The 14563-nt window shown below is 44.0% G+C and overlaps 1 protein-coding gene across 5 annotated transcripts in view; it reads right to left on the reverse strand.

Moving 5' to 3' along the window:
* PDZD2 (PDZ domain containing 2) overlaps positions 1-14563 on the reverse strand; it is a 1178280-nt gene that overhangs the window by 157729 nt on the left and 1005988 nt on the right. For all 5 annotated transcript variants that reach the window (XM_085630570.1, XM_085630578.1, XM_085630563.1 and 2 more), the window contains 3 exons: positions 11359-11432; positions 10958-11183; positions 2994-3111 (listed from right to left, as the gene is read on the reverse strand). In XM_085630570.1, coding sequence (XP_085486696.1) covers positions 2994-3111; positions 10958-11183; positions 11359-11432 — 418 coding nt within the window. The remainder of the gene's footprint in view (positions 1-2993; positions 3112-10957; positions 11184-11358; positions 11433-14563) is intronic.

Genomic DNA, 14563 nt, shown 5'->3' on the forward strand with positions numbered 1-14563 from the left:
TTTGCAGCGTGGCGTCCGTCAGGGCTGTCCTCTGTCCCCTTTACTTTTTGTCCTAGCTTTAGAGCCATTTCTTACGTCCATTAGAAACAACATTTCTATTTCTGGCTTCCCTTATGACAAGACTCATTTGAAACTCTCTGCGTATGCAGATGACATTCTTTTGTTTATTTCTGATCCTGACCAATCCATTCCGGCCTTACTACTTGAGTTTAACTCCTTTTCCCAAGTTTCTGGTTACAAGATTAACTCTGATAAAACTGAGATCCTTCCTCTTACTAAATTTTGTCTCCCTCATCAGTTTTCGACCACTGGCTTTGCATGGAATTCTTCTAAAATTAAGTACCTTGGATTTTGGTTCTCTAACTCCATTTCTTCATCTATTCGGTTGAACATGTCCGCTGTACTATCCCGCATGGATAAGTTGTTCTCTTCTTGGAATCCTCTCTTTCTCTCATGGTGGGGTCGGCTGGACTCGATCAAAATGATGATATCTCCCATTCTTATATACATCTTTTCCATGCTCCCCATTCATATCCCTGATATCTATTTCAAGCGCATTGATTCCTGTCTCTCTAAGTTTCTCTGGAATAATAAAAAATCGAGAGTTGCGCTCGTTGCCCTTCGTAAACCGAAGTCCAATGGCTTTTTTCCATAGATTCACTGTCCTAATGGCCATCATACTTGAGGTCTACTATTCTCTTCCCTTGTCATCCTCTTCTGTTTCCCAGTCCCCGCTTCTTCAGATCTTGTCTACTCTTCCCAAAGCCTCTCTTATTTATAAATTTTCTCCTCCCCCAATCCGACCCGTCCGAAATCTAAATTGGAACTTGCTTGGGAGCTTGATTTGGGCTGTGATTGGTCTATAGTTGTTTGGGACAAAGTCTGGGCCAGGTCCTTAAAAATCTCCCGTTCCGCCTCACTAACTCAATCTATGTTCTTTCTATATCATAGACTTTATCTCTCTCCCGTTTCTATTTCTCGCTTTTCTCCTGATAAGGACTCTACCTGTTGGACCTGTTCTGCCCCTGATGCTGATCTTTTTCATTTACTTTTTCTGTGCCCTCCTGTTCTCGCATTCTGGGTTCAGGTGTGGTCTCATATCTCTCGTCTCTTTTCTATCTCTATCCCATACTCTATCCCTCTCCTTTTTTTAGGCAGTATCTCTGACACTCTTGATATTCCTTCTCGCTCCTCTGGTCTATTAGATCTTATGTTGGCTCTGGCTTTCCAACACATTTCTTCTAACTGGAAGGATCTTTCTAAACTCTCTATACAATGCTGGTGGAATTCCCTCTGTCACTATCACAGACTTGATGTTCGTTTCGCTGCTGCCTCCACTCCTACCCTCAATAGAGATCTATTCTGGTTGCCTCTCACAGCTTATCTTGACCGCATGGCTCTGAAATCGAAATCTATCTCTCCTTTATCCTCTGAGAATTTCAAACCCCCATGAGTGACTTTTGCTCTGCCCCTCCTCTTCCTTTCTTCCTCTCTATTCCTTTTATCTTTTTTACATTTGCATTTTCATTTCCTGCCTTTCAACCATTCCCTACCCTTGGCTTATTTGCTCTTTCTATTCTACCTATTTTCTCTCTGATTACATCATTTATTCTTCTCCTAACGCCTCATATTTCCCTTTCTCTTTCTCCTCTCTCTTCTTTCCTTTCTCCTCCCCTTTTTTCTCCTTTTCCCCCTTTTTCCTTCTGGTTCCCTTTAAAAATTTTACAAAATGCTTTTTGAATTTTTCCTCAGGTTCTTATGTTTAGCGCATGATGACCCTTTATTATTTTTCTCTTTTTGATGTTGTATGACAATGTTCTTTATATGACTTGTATTTGTTGCTCGCTATGCTTTTTCTTCAAATAAAGCATTTCAAACACAAAAAAAAAAAAGCATTCCCAGGTGAACCTGTTGCAAGGAGCAACTGCACATATTTCTTCAGGAAGGCCCTCCAGACCTGGCTCTTCGACTGAACCGCAGACCCACCCCAGCCCATTTAGCGGCTTGAGACCCCAACGGGTGAGTAGTCTCACTTTACAAGAAGCTTGATTGAATATTTCACAAAAAAGCTGTTGGGTGAGACGCAGTCAACGACTGCGGACATCTTGTCTCATCAACTGAAAACATCAGGCAGGACTTCACTGCTTCGCATCAGCCGTTCGCCCCAAGTCTGTGCTTGGGATGCACCAAGAGCAGCGTTCTCCACTGGAATCCTTGCTCAGCCCGCCACAATGACCTGAACAGACGCTAGATTCTTAGGGGGTTGTTTAGAGTTCAGCGGAGCTGGAGACGTGCCCTACAGAGGCGTTGCTCCTGCCACGCCAACCTCGTAGTTCCCCTGCTCTATTCAGAGTTGAAGGAAGTGCTGGGCTTCCAATGGTGAAGCCCCGTTTGCTCCGCTCGTTAACCCCCTTACCTGATGGCTCAACCACCATAAGGCCACAAGATCACAGTGACAGTCATTCCATTATATTTAGTAATGTCAGTCAGGGCAGAGTAGTCACCAATGGCTCCCACAACCAATGGCCCCCATGTACTGAAGAATTTGTTCTGTCAATCAGGTTCATTTTTTTCAACAATAAATTCTTTATTAAAAAAAACCTTTCCGAGTAGGCACATCAAACAAGGCACATAATTAGCAAAGATGAACTGCCTTTAATTGAGCCATCACAGGAGCTGCTGACTAGCAGGGATCTCCAAGTATGACAGGCGGTTTGCACTCTCCAAGCACTCTGGTGACCTATTACAGATAGGGCGCAGTTTTCCTGTTTGTGCCACGGCGCACCTAAATCATAAAACAAGTTTGCTCATCAAGTGCCTTGAAAAGATGCTCTTACTGTCAGCACTGTCTGGGTAGTCACTGGTGGTCAGTACCTGTCTCACCATGCTGATGAGGCAGATACTGACCACTTTTAGACATGTTGCTTAAGTAACTAATAACCAATCACCACTGTCCCGTTGCCCATATAAAATGGTTCTCTTGCCCAACTGACCTCAGTCTTCCATCCATTTTGGCCACGGACCCCGGGGCCAGGCTGTGAATGTATATTCCAGGAGAGGTGTTCTCCAACGTAAGGCAGCATACACCAATGCCTAAGCCAACGCCGGGCTCTGAAAAAAAAACACACACAGAGTGAACAGAGCATCTCATGGAAATTACTTTAACACAATCTTAGCAGTGGGCCAATGAGGGCGATGCATGTCACATTACTTCTGTGCATGGGAATCTGTGAGAGAGACACAACTGAAGTTCTAGAGCACATAAAAATGGACCATCTAACTATGAGCCTTTATATATAATTTGTTGTGTAGAACATTGAGTGAAACCCGTAACAAGCCACCAATAAATATATCAAAACATGCAGGTATGGTAACCTGATTCCTCAAAATTCTATAGCAAGCCATCATGAAAATTACCTACACTCAGAGTTTTGACAGGTATTTGCACAGCAATTTCTTTGTGGACCCTATGTATACCAAAGTAGTTTGATATTATTAATCCATTTTTCTGGCTGATGTGTATGTGGACACTTTAGCCTGTGACCAGATAACAGCATTCAGTACACAGGGGTAAGTGTCACACACCACACACCTTACGCCACTCAAACGCTTTGCCAGTTCTGTCCAATTATGCGTCATTACACAAGGACTTGATTCTTTTAAAATGCTTTATTCAATTCCAGATAACTTACTTATTGCAAATGTACTTCATAAATCCACAATTTCAAAACGTTATATTTTATGTTTAGCCCCAATGGAATTCCTGCATTTAGCAGTTCGCCCTTCGTCAGCGGGCTGCTGGAGAGGTTTATGTCATAAAGAGGGGGTGCTGGGAGCTCATGAGTAAAAACTTGCTCCAGTGGGTACGGTACCTAGAGCTCTGGCTATGTCCTAGCTGATTTGCAAAGCAATGTCAAAGAACTAATCCGAATGCTGCAAAATACTCCTATTATTAAGCTTTGCTAGAAGCAGGTGTGCCTAGAAATGATGATGACTGGCTCTTCGTGAAGGAAATAATTCAATGTATAGTGTGGCACCACACCCACTGGCTCCCAACAGCAGACTGCATGGTGTTTTTTTTATCCTCCTTCTGATAGTTCTTTTTTTCCCTATTTTTTTATTATTTTTTTTAAACAGGAAAGATGCAAGAGAAAGAAGACAAGAAGTTTTTCCCCCAATAGTTTAGAAACAACCTTTATTAATGCAGGTGTAACCGGGCAATCAACAAATAAAGGTCTCCAGTGTCTATAGAGTATACACTATGTCGATCATCTGTATATATGATTACCCACGGCTGAAATATGCGCAGATTAGTCAGTTTCATCGAGGAGGCGTAATTTACAATCAATCCATGAGAGCCGGGGTATTGGGCCCAACCCACCCAGAGTTTCTGATGCTTTCGAGGGCACCCGCTTCCTTCACTAACAGGTCTTTCCAACATCAAGACCATGTTTCCATTCCATAAAGGTGGTGTCGCTGAATTACGCTCATTTTGGACTTTGTTTCTATTGGCCACTATCAGGTCTAAACCAAGAACCTATTTCTCATATTTCATGATCCCTAGATTAGCTATAATTTTTAATAAGGATATTCGCGGTTTGAACGAAAGTCGTGTACCCAAGACTTCACGTATGTGTCTTCCAACTCCAGACAATATGCAAAGGATCTCCTTCCTCGCGGCATCTAGCGCATAAGGGTGAGGAATTGCGTCTGCTGTGCCACCGTTTATCTCTAGTATAGTATACTCAGTGCAGATGTTTAAGGAGTATCAGGAAAACTTTGGCCGCTGTGGATATCTTTCGGGTGCTGTTAGGGCCTCCTGCCATTCTGAGTCCTCTATTAAGGCCACGTCTCATTCTGATGCTTAAGGTTCTCCAATCACAGCCTTTGCTACACCGCAAGACCAGGATTAAGTCACTACTTCGAGAACTATCAGGTCCTCGGAAATGAGCCGTCTTAAGGCCCCAAGGATCAAGAGACTTATGCTGGAAGGAGTAAATTGCTTCAAGTTACAGATGTGAAGTGGCAAGAGCTCTTCCTAATGAGTTGATACATATCGTGGGTCTAGATCAGTTTAAGAGTAGCTACAAAAATTACCTTTCTGAGTATCTGGACGGTTGTGTTGTCCAGCTGTCAGAAGCACTTGAAGCAGAGGAAGACAACTATCTTACATGAAAACCTACCTTTTCAACTCGCTCCAGTCCGCTCACACCTGGCTCGGGACACTTGGATGCATGAATGAATGATTGAAAACATTTATAGAATGCAGCAGTTACCCAAAAAAGATGTCGTCGTACTGGAGCAAAGTGGAAAGAATAAAAGCCCATGAATCAGAGAGAGGATAGTTCTATTTCTAGTTGCTTCCTAAAGACTGGGTGAGATGTAATGAGGGACAGATTTACTGGAAGTTCATTCCAGGCCTTGGCAGTGAGAAAACAGAAGGAGCCTCCTGGTCTGTGGCACTGTGGAAAGGGAAAAGAAGGAAGATTTGCTGTGGATGAGCGAAGAGCACGCAAGGGTACACAACGCTTAATGCATTGTTGGGTGTAGCTGGACTTCGAGGCCGCCATGACTGAAAGACAAAAACAGAGCTCTTTAAAGAGGCACCTTTTTCAATGCTGAGCCAGCAAAGGTTTTTGAGGTGATTAAAGATGCGACAGACTTTTCTCAGGGAGGAGCAGCCAGAAGTCGCATTTTAAATAGCTTGAAGATGAGGTCCGTTTTTTGAGGAGGCTACAAAAGATGGCATTCCAGTAATCTAATCTTGCCACAATTGCGGCTTGAATAATGATTTTCTTGTGAGCCACAGAGATATATGTAATAACTCTCTTGAGGTAAAGCAGTTAGAGGGTTCTAAGAAATGTGATTTTTAGAAAGAAAGGTTGGTATTAAAAGTGACGCCAAGATTTCTTGCAGCCGGAACAGGAGGTGCTGGACGGGGAACTTCTTCAGGCCACCACGAGGAATTTCAGATGGTAGTGTCTCCGAAGACCAATACTGCTATCTCAGATGCATTACACCCAAGTGAGTTGGAATGTATCCAACCAACTATAGAGGACACAAACAATGTATGAATATAGTCGGTGGTTGGTCAAATGGAGTTGGGTTTCATTGCTTATGAAAAAAACTGAAGATGAACAAGCAAATGATGTTTGCACGAAGAGAACCATGCTGGTCAAACAGGGTTGGGCTAAGAGCCATGCGGTGAGGGATTCCGCATGCAATCTTTCTAAAGCACGAGTTCAAGGGTACCATATACACTGTTCGAAAGTGGTCTGCTAAAAAATAAAAAAGCCACTCCAAGACACAGCCTCCCACACCCACTTCAGCGAGGTGCCATAAGAGAATCTTGAGGGAGACCATGTCGAAGGCCGCCATCAATTGAGCAGAATTAAGACAGCAGCCGTGCCTGAGTCGAGTCAAATCAGAAGGTCATCAAAAACACGAATAAGTACGGAATCTGAGCTAAAAACCCTGTCTGAAACCATGTTAATGTGGCTCAAAAAATTATGCTTCCAAGTTTTGGATTAACTTGAAATGAGTGAGATTGGTTTATCGTTGGGCAGGAAGTAGGCATCCTCGTTCGGTTTCTTGAGGAGGATCAAAGCGGTTTCCATTCAGAAGGAACTCGCAGCAGAAATGATGGGAGCCCAGAGTTTGGGTGGGCAGTGATTGTGATGTGTGTGTGTGTGTGTGTGTGCAGCTTGGAAAGTACATTATCTATCTCAGTGGGATGAAATGAGTCACGAACTGATGTTGTTCTAGAAGGGCTGTCGAAGGGAAACAGTATTTACAACGCAGTGGGAACCACGCATGCCTTTACAATGCAGGCTTTACAACGCATTCGGCAAGGGCGTTTTCAGAATTTAGGGAGGGTGTGGGTTTTTGGGTGGCAAAGGTACTTTTAGGGTTTAGAGTGGGCATGGATTCTGGGTGTCAGGAACATTTTTAGGGTGGGGTATGGATTTTTGAGTGGCATGGGATTTTTTAGGGTTTAGGGTGGGTGTGGGTTTTTGTGTGGCAAGGATAATTTTAGGGATTAGGGTGGGTGTGGTCTTTGCTTGGCAAGGGTAATTTTAGGGTTTAGGGTGGGCCTGAGCTTTTGGGTAGCAAGGGCATTTTTAGAGTTTAGGGTGGGTGGGGGTTTTTGGGTGGTAAGGGTATTTTTAGGGTTTAGATGGGTATGGGTTTTTGGGTGGCAAGGGTAATTTTAGAGTTTAGTGTGGGTATGGGTTTTTGTGTGGCAGGGGAATTTTTGGGTTTAGGGTGGGTATGGGTCTGTGGGTTACTAAGCTGTGATATGTATATGGGAAATATATTTTTATATATATTAATATATATCCAATCGAAAGCTGCACCAAAATTGAGGCACCACACATGTGCGTATTTTCAACCTTTTAATCCGGCAAGTTGCAGGGAAATCAGGCTCACCATCACAGCGTTAGTCACCAAACATGTTTCGGGCTACCTTAGCCCTTGCTCACTGGTATCACTCTGGAGGCACAGCACGAGAGTTTGTCGCTGCGCTTGCAGCATTTAAAGTTTAGTCCCGCCCAGTGGGCGTGCCTCACAACGGCATGATGGTCTCTGTAGTTTTGTGCTGATTAACATCCGTAGTGGGTATCACTGTGTCTCCCAATTTTCTTACAACCTCAAGTGGGTAACTGTGTATGTCGAGGCTGGGTCCCTGCTTGTAGTCTCACCAGGCATGGTTACGCCATTCCATTGTGCGCTGTTAATTGGGAGGGACTAAACTTTAAATGTTCCATCATCGTGGAAAGGTTCAATACTTTCCCAAATTTATAAAAAAGGGGACAGCACAAAACCCAAAAATTACCGGCGTATTGCTTTATTAGATGTTGAGGCGAAAGCATATGCCAGAATACTTTTGAAACAACTGGAAGCCTGGGCAAAAGATAATAACATAATTCCCCTTGTTCAAACAGGATTCAGGGCCCAAAGCTCTACCACAGATAACATCTTAGTACTGGGCCATCTGTCTAATCGCGCTACCCAGCCATCTCAGTTACCACTTTTCTGCTGTTTTGTGGACTATAGTGCAGCTTTTGATCGGGTCGATCGTGGAAAGCTGTGGGAAACACTGCATTCTTGGGGAATTCCCCAACAGCTGCCAAAGGCCATAATTTCTCTATATCAGGGGACCTGGGTCCGTATTAAAATCAGTCAAACATCAGTCACCGCCAAGGTACCAACTAATAACGGTCTAAAACAAGGGTGCGTACTTGCCCCTACACTTTTTAATCTGTACATAGCTGACCTGGGGAAAGCGATGGAGGGGGCAAATCCACTGCCTCCAAGACTGGGGAATAAGTGGCTTCAAATACTCCAGTATGCAGACAACATCGTAATAATGGACCACACGAGAACCAGCTTACAGAAGGCCCTAAAAGCTTTGCACGGATATAATCAACAGAATAAACTCCTGGTGAATCAGGAGAAAACCAGGATACTTATATTCAGAAAGTACCTACGAAAGAAGACCATACATTGGCGACTTGGGGCCCTGCAAATCAAAACAAGTATGAGTTACAACTATTTGGGCTTCTGGGTATCAGAAGGGGCAAAACCTACAGTCCACCTGAAACATCTGAGAAGGAAAGCAGCAGGCACCATTTTTTCCTTAAAAAACCTTAACTAGCGACTTCACAGTCCAACTGCTGAACCCATTTTGAAAGTTCTTAAGGCAAAATGAGTGCCCTCTCTTAATTATGGCCATTTAGTTTTTCCCGGTGCCTTCAATACGTTTCTCGCGAACCATCAAATCTTAGCTTACAAAAAGGTCCTAGCACTCCCTAAACAGGCCAGGAGAGCAAGAGTAAGGCTTGAGTTGGGTCTCACCAGTCCGGCCATTACTTGCTCAGGTGATTTAATAAAATACTATATCAGGACTACGCGAGCTCCATAATTATCATTAAAAAGACAAATTAAAATGCTCTTCGAAGAGGAGGGTTTCCTATGGTAGGTGCACTTAGCAGCGGCCACTAGATTACTGGACATTGATGTGTAAAATCTGCACAACTCTGTCATCCCAATAACAGCCTGGAGGAAAACAGTGAATACTCAGGCAAAGAGAATATCTTTTGAAAGGGACCTGGAAAGCCTGCATCAACAATTCAATCTTTCCTCACTGGACTCCTCATACATCATAGGAAAACCCCAGCCCTACCTTGAGCAAGCTCTGACAGTCCTGGCTCGGGGAAGAATCACCTACATGAGACTTCTCGCTCTGCCTATCACGGATTTTAACTCAACTTGGGCCTGGCAGGACAATTCAGTGGTTTGCCGACGCTGCAAATACCACCGTGAATCGTGGCTCTATCTGTTGTGCTGCTGCCCAAAGTTAGTCAGTGAGCGGCAGCGCTTGGTTCTCCCTATCTGTAGGTTGCTTGGCCTACAAAGTTGCAGGGAAGTTTCAGACCTGTGCTTCTCCGCTAAAACACCTCAAATTGCGGCCCGACTTTGGAAATTCACAGACGCAATTCGAGCCGCACTGAAACTGAAAGCTGAGACATAAAAGCACTCAGTCGGCCATCAAGCAAGAGAGACTATGATAAAACTTTCCCTCAAGTCCCATGTACAGCACCTTACTGCTAGATAGGACAATAGTTCCAGTAATAGTCCTTTTTACTATTTTAATCGTTTTAAACGTCTTTTCATTCTTATCTAACTGTGTGAAATTTTAAACAAGCTTTTTTTCATTGATAGAATATGTAACAATTTTAATTAATTGAACAATAAAGATTCATTCATATTTGTCACTCGTTTCTCTACAAGATGACACAATCAGCACCGTATTTAGACTTAGACACAGGAATTGCTTTTCTGTTGTGACTTATAATGTAGGTTGGCAGTAGTCATCTCTGAGGTGCACAATTTCACTTAAAATACTGCTTCATTAATATGTAAATGCTTACAGAAATAATCGCAGTCCCAGGACAATTCCAGGTTGTAAATGAAATGTTAACGTCTATTTGTGCCTATCACACCACAACCTCATTTTCTCTGCAAACAAACCGGTCCGGATCATCTGTTTGAGCGGAGGAGTGTTGCCCCACAGGCCAGAGCTGGAAAAAAAATGGTAATAAAGTTTATTTATTACCATTTTATTTTTCAGCAACTGACCGATCCTGAACTGAGTGACAGGACGGGGTGAATCCAGTGCTCTTGAGTGGCAGCAGCAGGGAGCTGTGCGCTTTAAATTGCCCGTGTCTCTTTGGTCGACCATCTTGGGACGGCCAGCCAGACATGCGCATTCTAAACTTTTCTAACCTAGCTGACTTAAACAGTAGTGTTAGAAAAAGCGCAGGCCTCCAGTACTCTTGGGAGCGTTGAGTTGGGCTACTCCAACCAATCCTGGCACTGCTCTCATGCTGGTGAGAGCGCCGCCAGGATTGGTTAGTTCAGTTTCCTGGGTCCCGGAGCCTGACTGGAAGAGAGATGACAGTGGAGGAGGACGTTGCGTCGCGCCTCAAGGTAAGTGTTTTATTATTATTCTTTTTCAGTCCCCCCGCCTTACCACCCTCGATACGTGGCAGCTGCCACTGCAAACAAATGCAAAGGCTCTGTTGGATTGTTCGTCTCAACCTGTCTTCCTGCATTTGAAACACAATCTGACATACTTTTTTTGTGATTTTATTTAAACTCCCTTCTTTATTTTGAAACAACACTCCTTTATGAATGGCAAAATGTAGGACACAATAAGTTCCTAGATGAAGAGCACTGGAGGCCGCATGGTGAGGTAACCTCAGTGCGCATAAGCGTGCATCAAACGTTAGTAGTTTGTTCAGGATCCACTCTGATTCAATCCTTGATCCGGCCTCACCACGTGCGAGCGGCAATGCTGATGGTAAAAACAAATAGCTGGCACATTTCATAAACCGCGTTAAAAATGAAGGGGATCAGCATTAGCACCACAGTAGCCCGAAGAGCATTTTACCTTTACTGAGGGTGACTTCCATAATAATGCGGTCCTTGGGTCCAGGACCTCTCCGACTCAAGGAGGAAGAGTCGCCTTCCTCAGATCCAGGGACTGGAGTCCCTCCGCTAGCATTTGAGTTGGGGGAGCTGGATCGGCTCAGCAGTGTCGGGGTGGGGCACGGGGTGAGACTCGGGCTCCGTAACCGCGTCCGCACAGTCAGCGTCACCACACCTTTCTTGAGTTGCTAGAGGCAGAAGAAAGGAAATGGAGACTGATAATTAGATATATCACGTTTAACCCAATACATCTCCAAGCAGGCCATAATTGATGTAAAATGTGATACATACACAATACTTAATGGTGTTAAAGTGTGTTGGCCATTCGATTAAGCAATCCGGCTGCCTCTGTAAATGTATTACCTTAAAAGTCTGAATGGCCTCCTGGTGGGTCAGTCCCAGCAAAGATTCTCCATTTACTTCTAAGATTTCATCCCCTGGTGATGAAAAGGAAAGAGAGAGCGGGATTCAGCATGAGATGCAGAATTCATCTCTTTAGAGAGGTGATGGCGTAATGCCCTTGGGCGGCAGGACCACGTGCGCTCGATTCCTCCAGAAGTACTACTTCACCACATGCAACAAACAAGCCGAAGGATCTCTGAGAGCAGGCGCATGCTAATCAGATGCAGTCCATTGTCGAGCACCTTGTGCTCTCATTAGCTGACGATCCTGGACCACTTTTCTCTGAGTAATGCCTCAAGCATGATTTACAAAAAATATTACACAAAGCCAGCCAGGGCCACGGTTTCCTGGAACTGAACGCAATGTAACATTTGGAATTATCCTGAAGAGCAGGCATGATTGTAAACAAAAAAAAACCATATGTTAGACAGTGTGCATAAAAGCCCCGAACAATTTGCTGATCAAAAGAGGAGGAAGAATGCTTTTGCAAACTGCTAAAATTGCTGACAGTATGTAATAGCGGAAAGAATCATTTCCTGCAGTATCTCTGGACAGGGCTGACTCCTAAAACAACCAGCAAAGTTGGAAACAAGATGTTCGACTTTCTGTTCCCTCAGCATCTACTGAAAGGGTGTTCGCAATGCTGGCAAATTCATGGTGCGTGAATACTGTGTCTTTTTGATCAACGCTGGTCTCGAGGCAGTGCTAATGTTGTGCTGACGGTCGGTGGTGACATTTTAAAGGGTTAGGGTGTAAATTGCTTGGCCGGATGTCAGGAGTATGCCATACTTCTCTCTCTGGGTTCTAGGACTTCTCCCACCATGACATTTTTTTTATTTTAAAGTGGGCCAAATTGTGCACTTTACATACATTTTAGGCTAACAAAGAAAAAACAGGTTTTAGTAGCAGTTCTGAGGAGGCACCCATGAAAGCAATCCAATGTGTTCATGTTATGTAAAAAAATATAATTTTCCCTAGAGGTATATCCCCCCCCCCCCCCCCCCCCCCCGACTTTCCATGAACCACAGTAAAAAACAGGAGGGAAATTAAGTATTTTTTTGTGCCATAGTCCATATGAATTGGCTATCAAGCCATTTCATTACATTAGGAATGCAATCTGTCATGGCCATTGTCTTTTTTCAAGATGGATACAGCACCATTTCTCACTTCTGTCTTCTATAACTTTTTGTTTTCCCATTCTTGTCTTTCAAGTAGATTTTCAATCTAATATGAACGAGAATCTACTTGGACAGCACTGGGTGGAAAAATGAACGGTTAAACACATCATGCCCTCAGTCCGTAGACCGCGCCACTAACGTCCCAATACCATAATACATAAAGTTCCCAAAATATGGTACATAAGGTCACTTTATGCAGCAGGGCCACCACAGTGCCTGGAATGGCCACTATATGCTCATTCACAGCCACCACAATGCTATTCCGCGAAATGCGGCCTCAGGAAACCCCTGAAGTGGGAGTTGGGGGATAAACACTAAAATATCTGTCACTAGTGGCCAGATTGGGTGCTGGTGACATTTTTCTTCCACAGATGTTTGCCAGTGGTTGAGCACTTGACCAAATCAGTCCCATTTATTGAGATGGGCCACAGTACTCCTACCATGACTGTTCTAACCAGAGATTCCCCAATAGGTCATTCTTTAACTGCAGTATCCACATGCTATTGACATGTAGAGATCCTGTTATCTTGACAAGGACAAACTCATGTTGTTGATTCAATTAAAACAACGTCATAATATACAATGCATTTGAGTAGAGCCCGATGAACACGTCTTGTTGCCTCTCACTGTCGCACTACACTGTCATCCCATTTTGGCAAGAATTGACTCGAAACTCTGAAATGGGATACATTAAATTGAGTGTTTAGAGAAACAGATACATACTACTTTACAGTTAATAAGCAGAAAACAAAGAAAGATGTATCCACCAACAAAGAAATGTGAATGTGGAAGATTCTCTTGGGATTAATGATACAACGTTGATCTGTGTTTTGAACCGGGGGACGGGTTTTCATAGGGATTATGGACCAAGGTGCTAAATCAAATTTGAGGGATATGGTGGACGCTCATTATACAAAAATGGCATCTCCAAGCTCAGCTACTATTAAATCTGAACGAAAAGGAATTAAAGGCAGTTGCCTCTTTCAGTGTTGTCCACCACAGTCATTATTGCCTCCTCTGCAGGTGGAGTGGCAACCTTTAATAACTACACTGAATAGTAGTGTGAAGGGCCCGCCCTGATGGAAGGGAAACCGCCTCACACAGCCCACCGTGCACCACAGGGAAACCTACCCGGGGGTCAATTGAACACTGACCAGAATTAACAGATCACAATGCGGATGTAAATACTTTCCCAGCACATTAATACCTATATTGAATAAACTTTTGATGAAGGAAGGGAACAGGAACCATTTGCATCCGTTATCCACATTGGTAAAACACTCCATTCAGCAAGCTTTAGTTGCTGTATAATGGGAACGAAAGTACTAATGGGTGTAAACCTAGCTGCCATGGCTAGCATTAAAGATTTACAAAGCAGTAGGTATCAGGACTTTCCACTTGTTATGCCATTGGAAATCCAAGTGCTTGCATTGCTGCCCAAGGCATCAGAGTTCGCAGGGGAAGCGCATATCAAAAGGACAACAGGGCTGAGAGAGAGACTATCCTGTTGTAGGCATCTAAGCAAAGAGTGGGCTGTAGAGTAACTAAGCGAGGGGCAAGGGGTGAAAACTCCTCCTTTGTCCCTTCCCTACTTCCAGTCACCTTCCTATTTGATGTTAAGGGTGCAGGGGAAATATTTTCCCCAGTTAAAAGAGAGGGCTGAGAAGGTCTAACACCAGGAAGTGTTGTACACACCAGGACGTGTTGTATTTGTGCCTATCTGAAAGGAATATCTGACCTGCATATAATCTTAAAATGAGGGCTCTGGTTGTTGGAACACAAGTGTGTGGCCTCACCATCCTGACCACCATGCAGGAGTCCAGACATAAGAGGCGGCAACCGTGGAGGGTCACTGCTGGGTCGTGAGGTCCTATTTGCGCTTGAGGCGGCTGCATTGGACCTTTGAGGCCATAGCTGTGCATGGGAAGGCTGGATCCACTGCACATCTGATGCCTTACTTGCACATGAGGAGGATGCACTAAACATTT

The sequence above is a fragment of the Triturus cristatus genome, chromosome 2_1, assembly GCF_964204655.1.
Source record: "Triturus cristatus chromosome 2_1, aTriCri1.1, whole genome shotgun sequence".
In the NCBI taxonomy this organism is placed as follows: domain Eukaryota; kingdom Metazoa; phylum Chordata; class Amphibia; order Caudata; family Salamandridae; genus Triturus; species Triturus cristatus.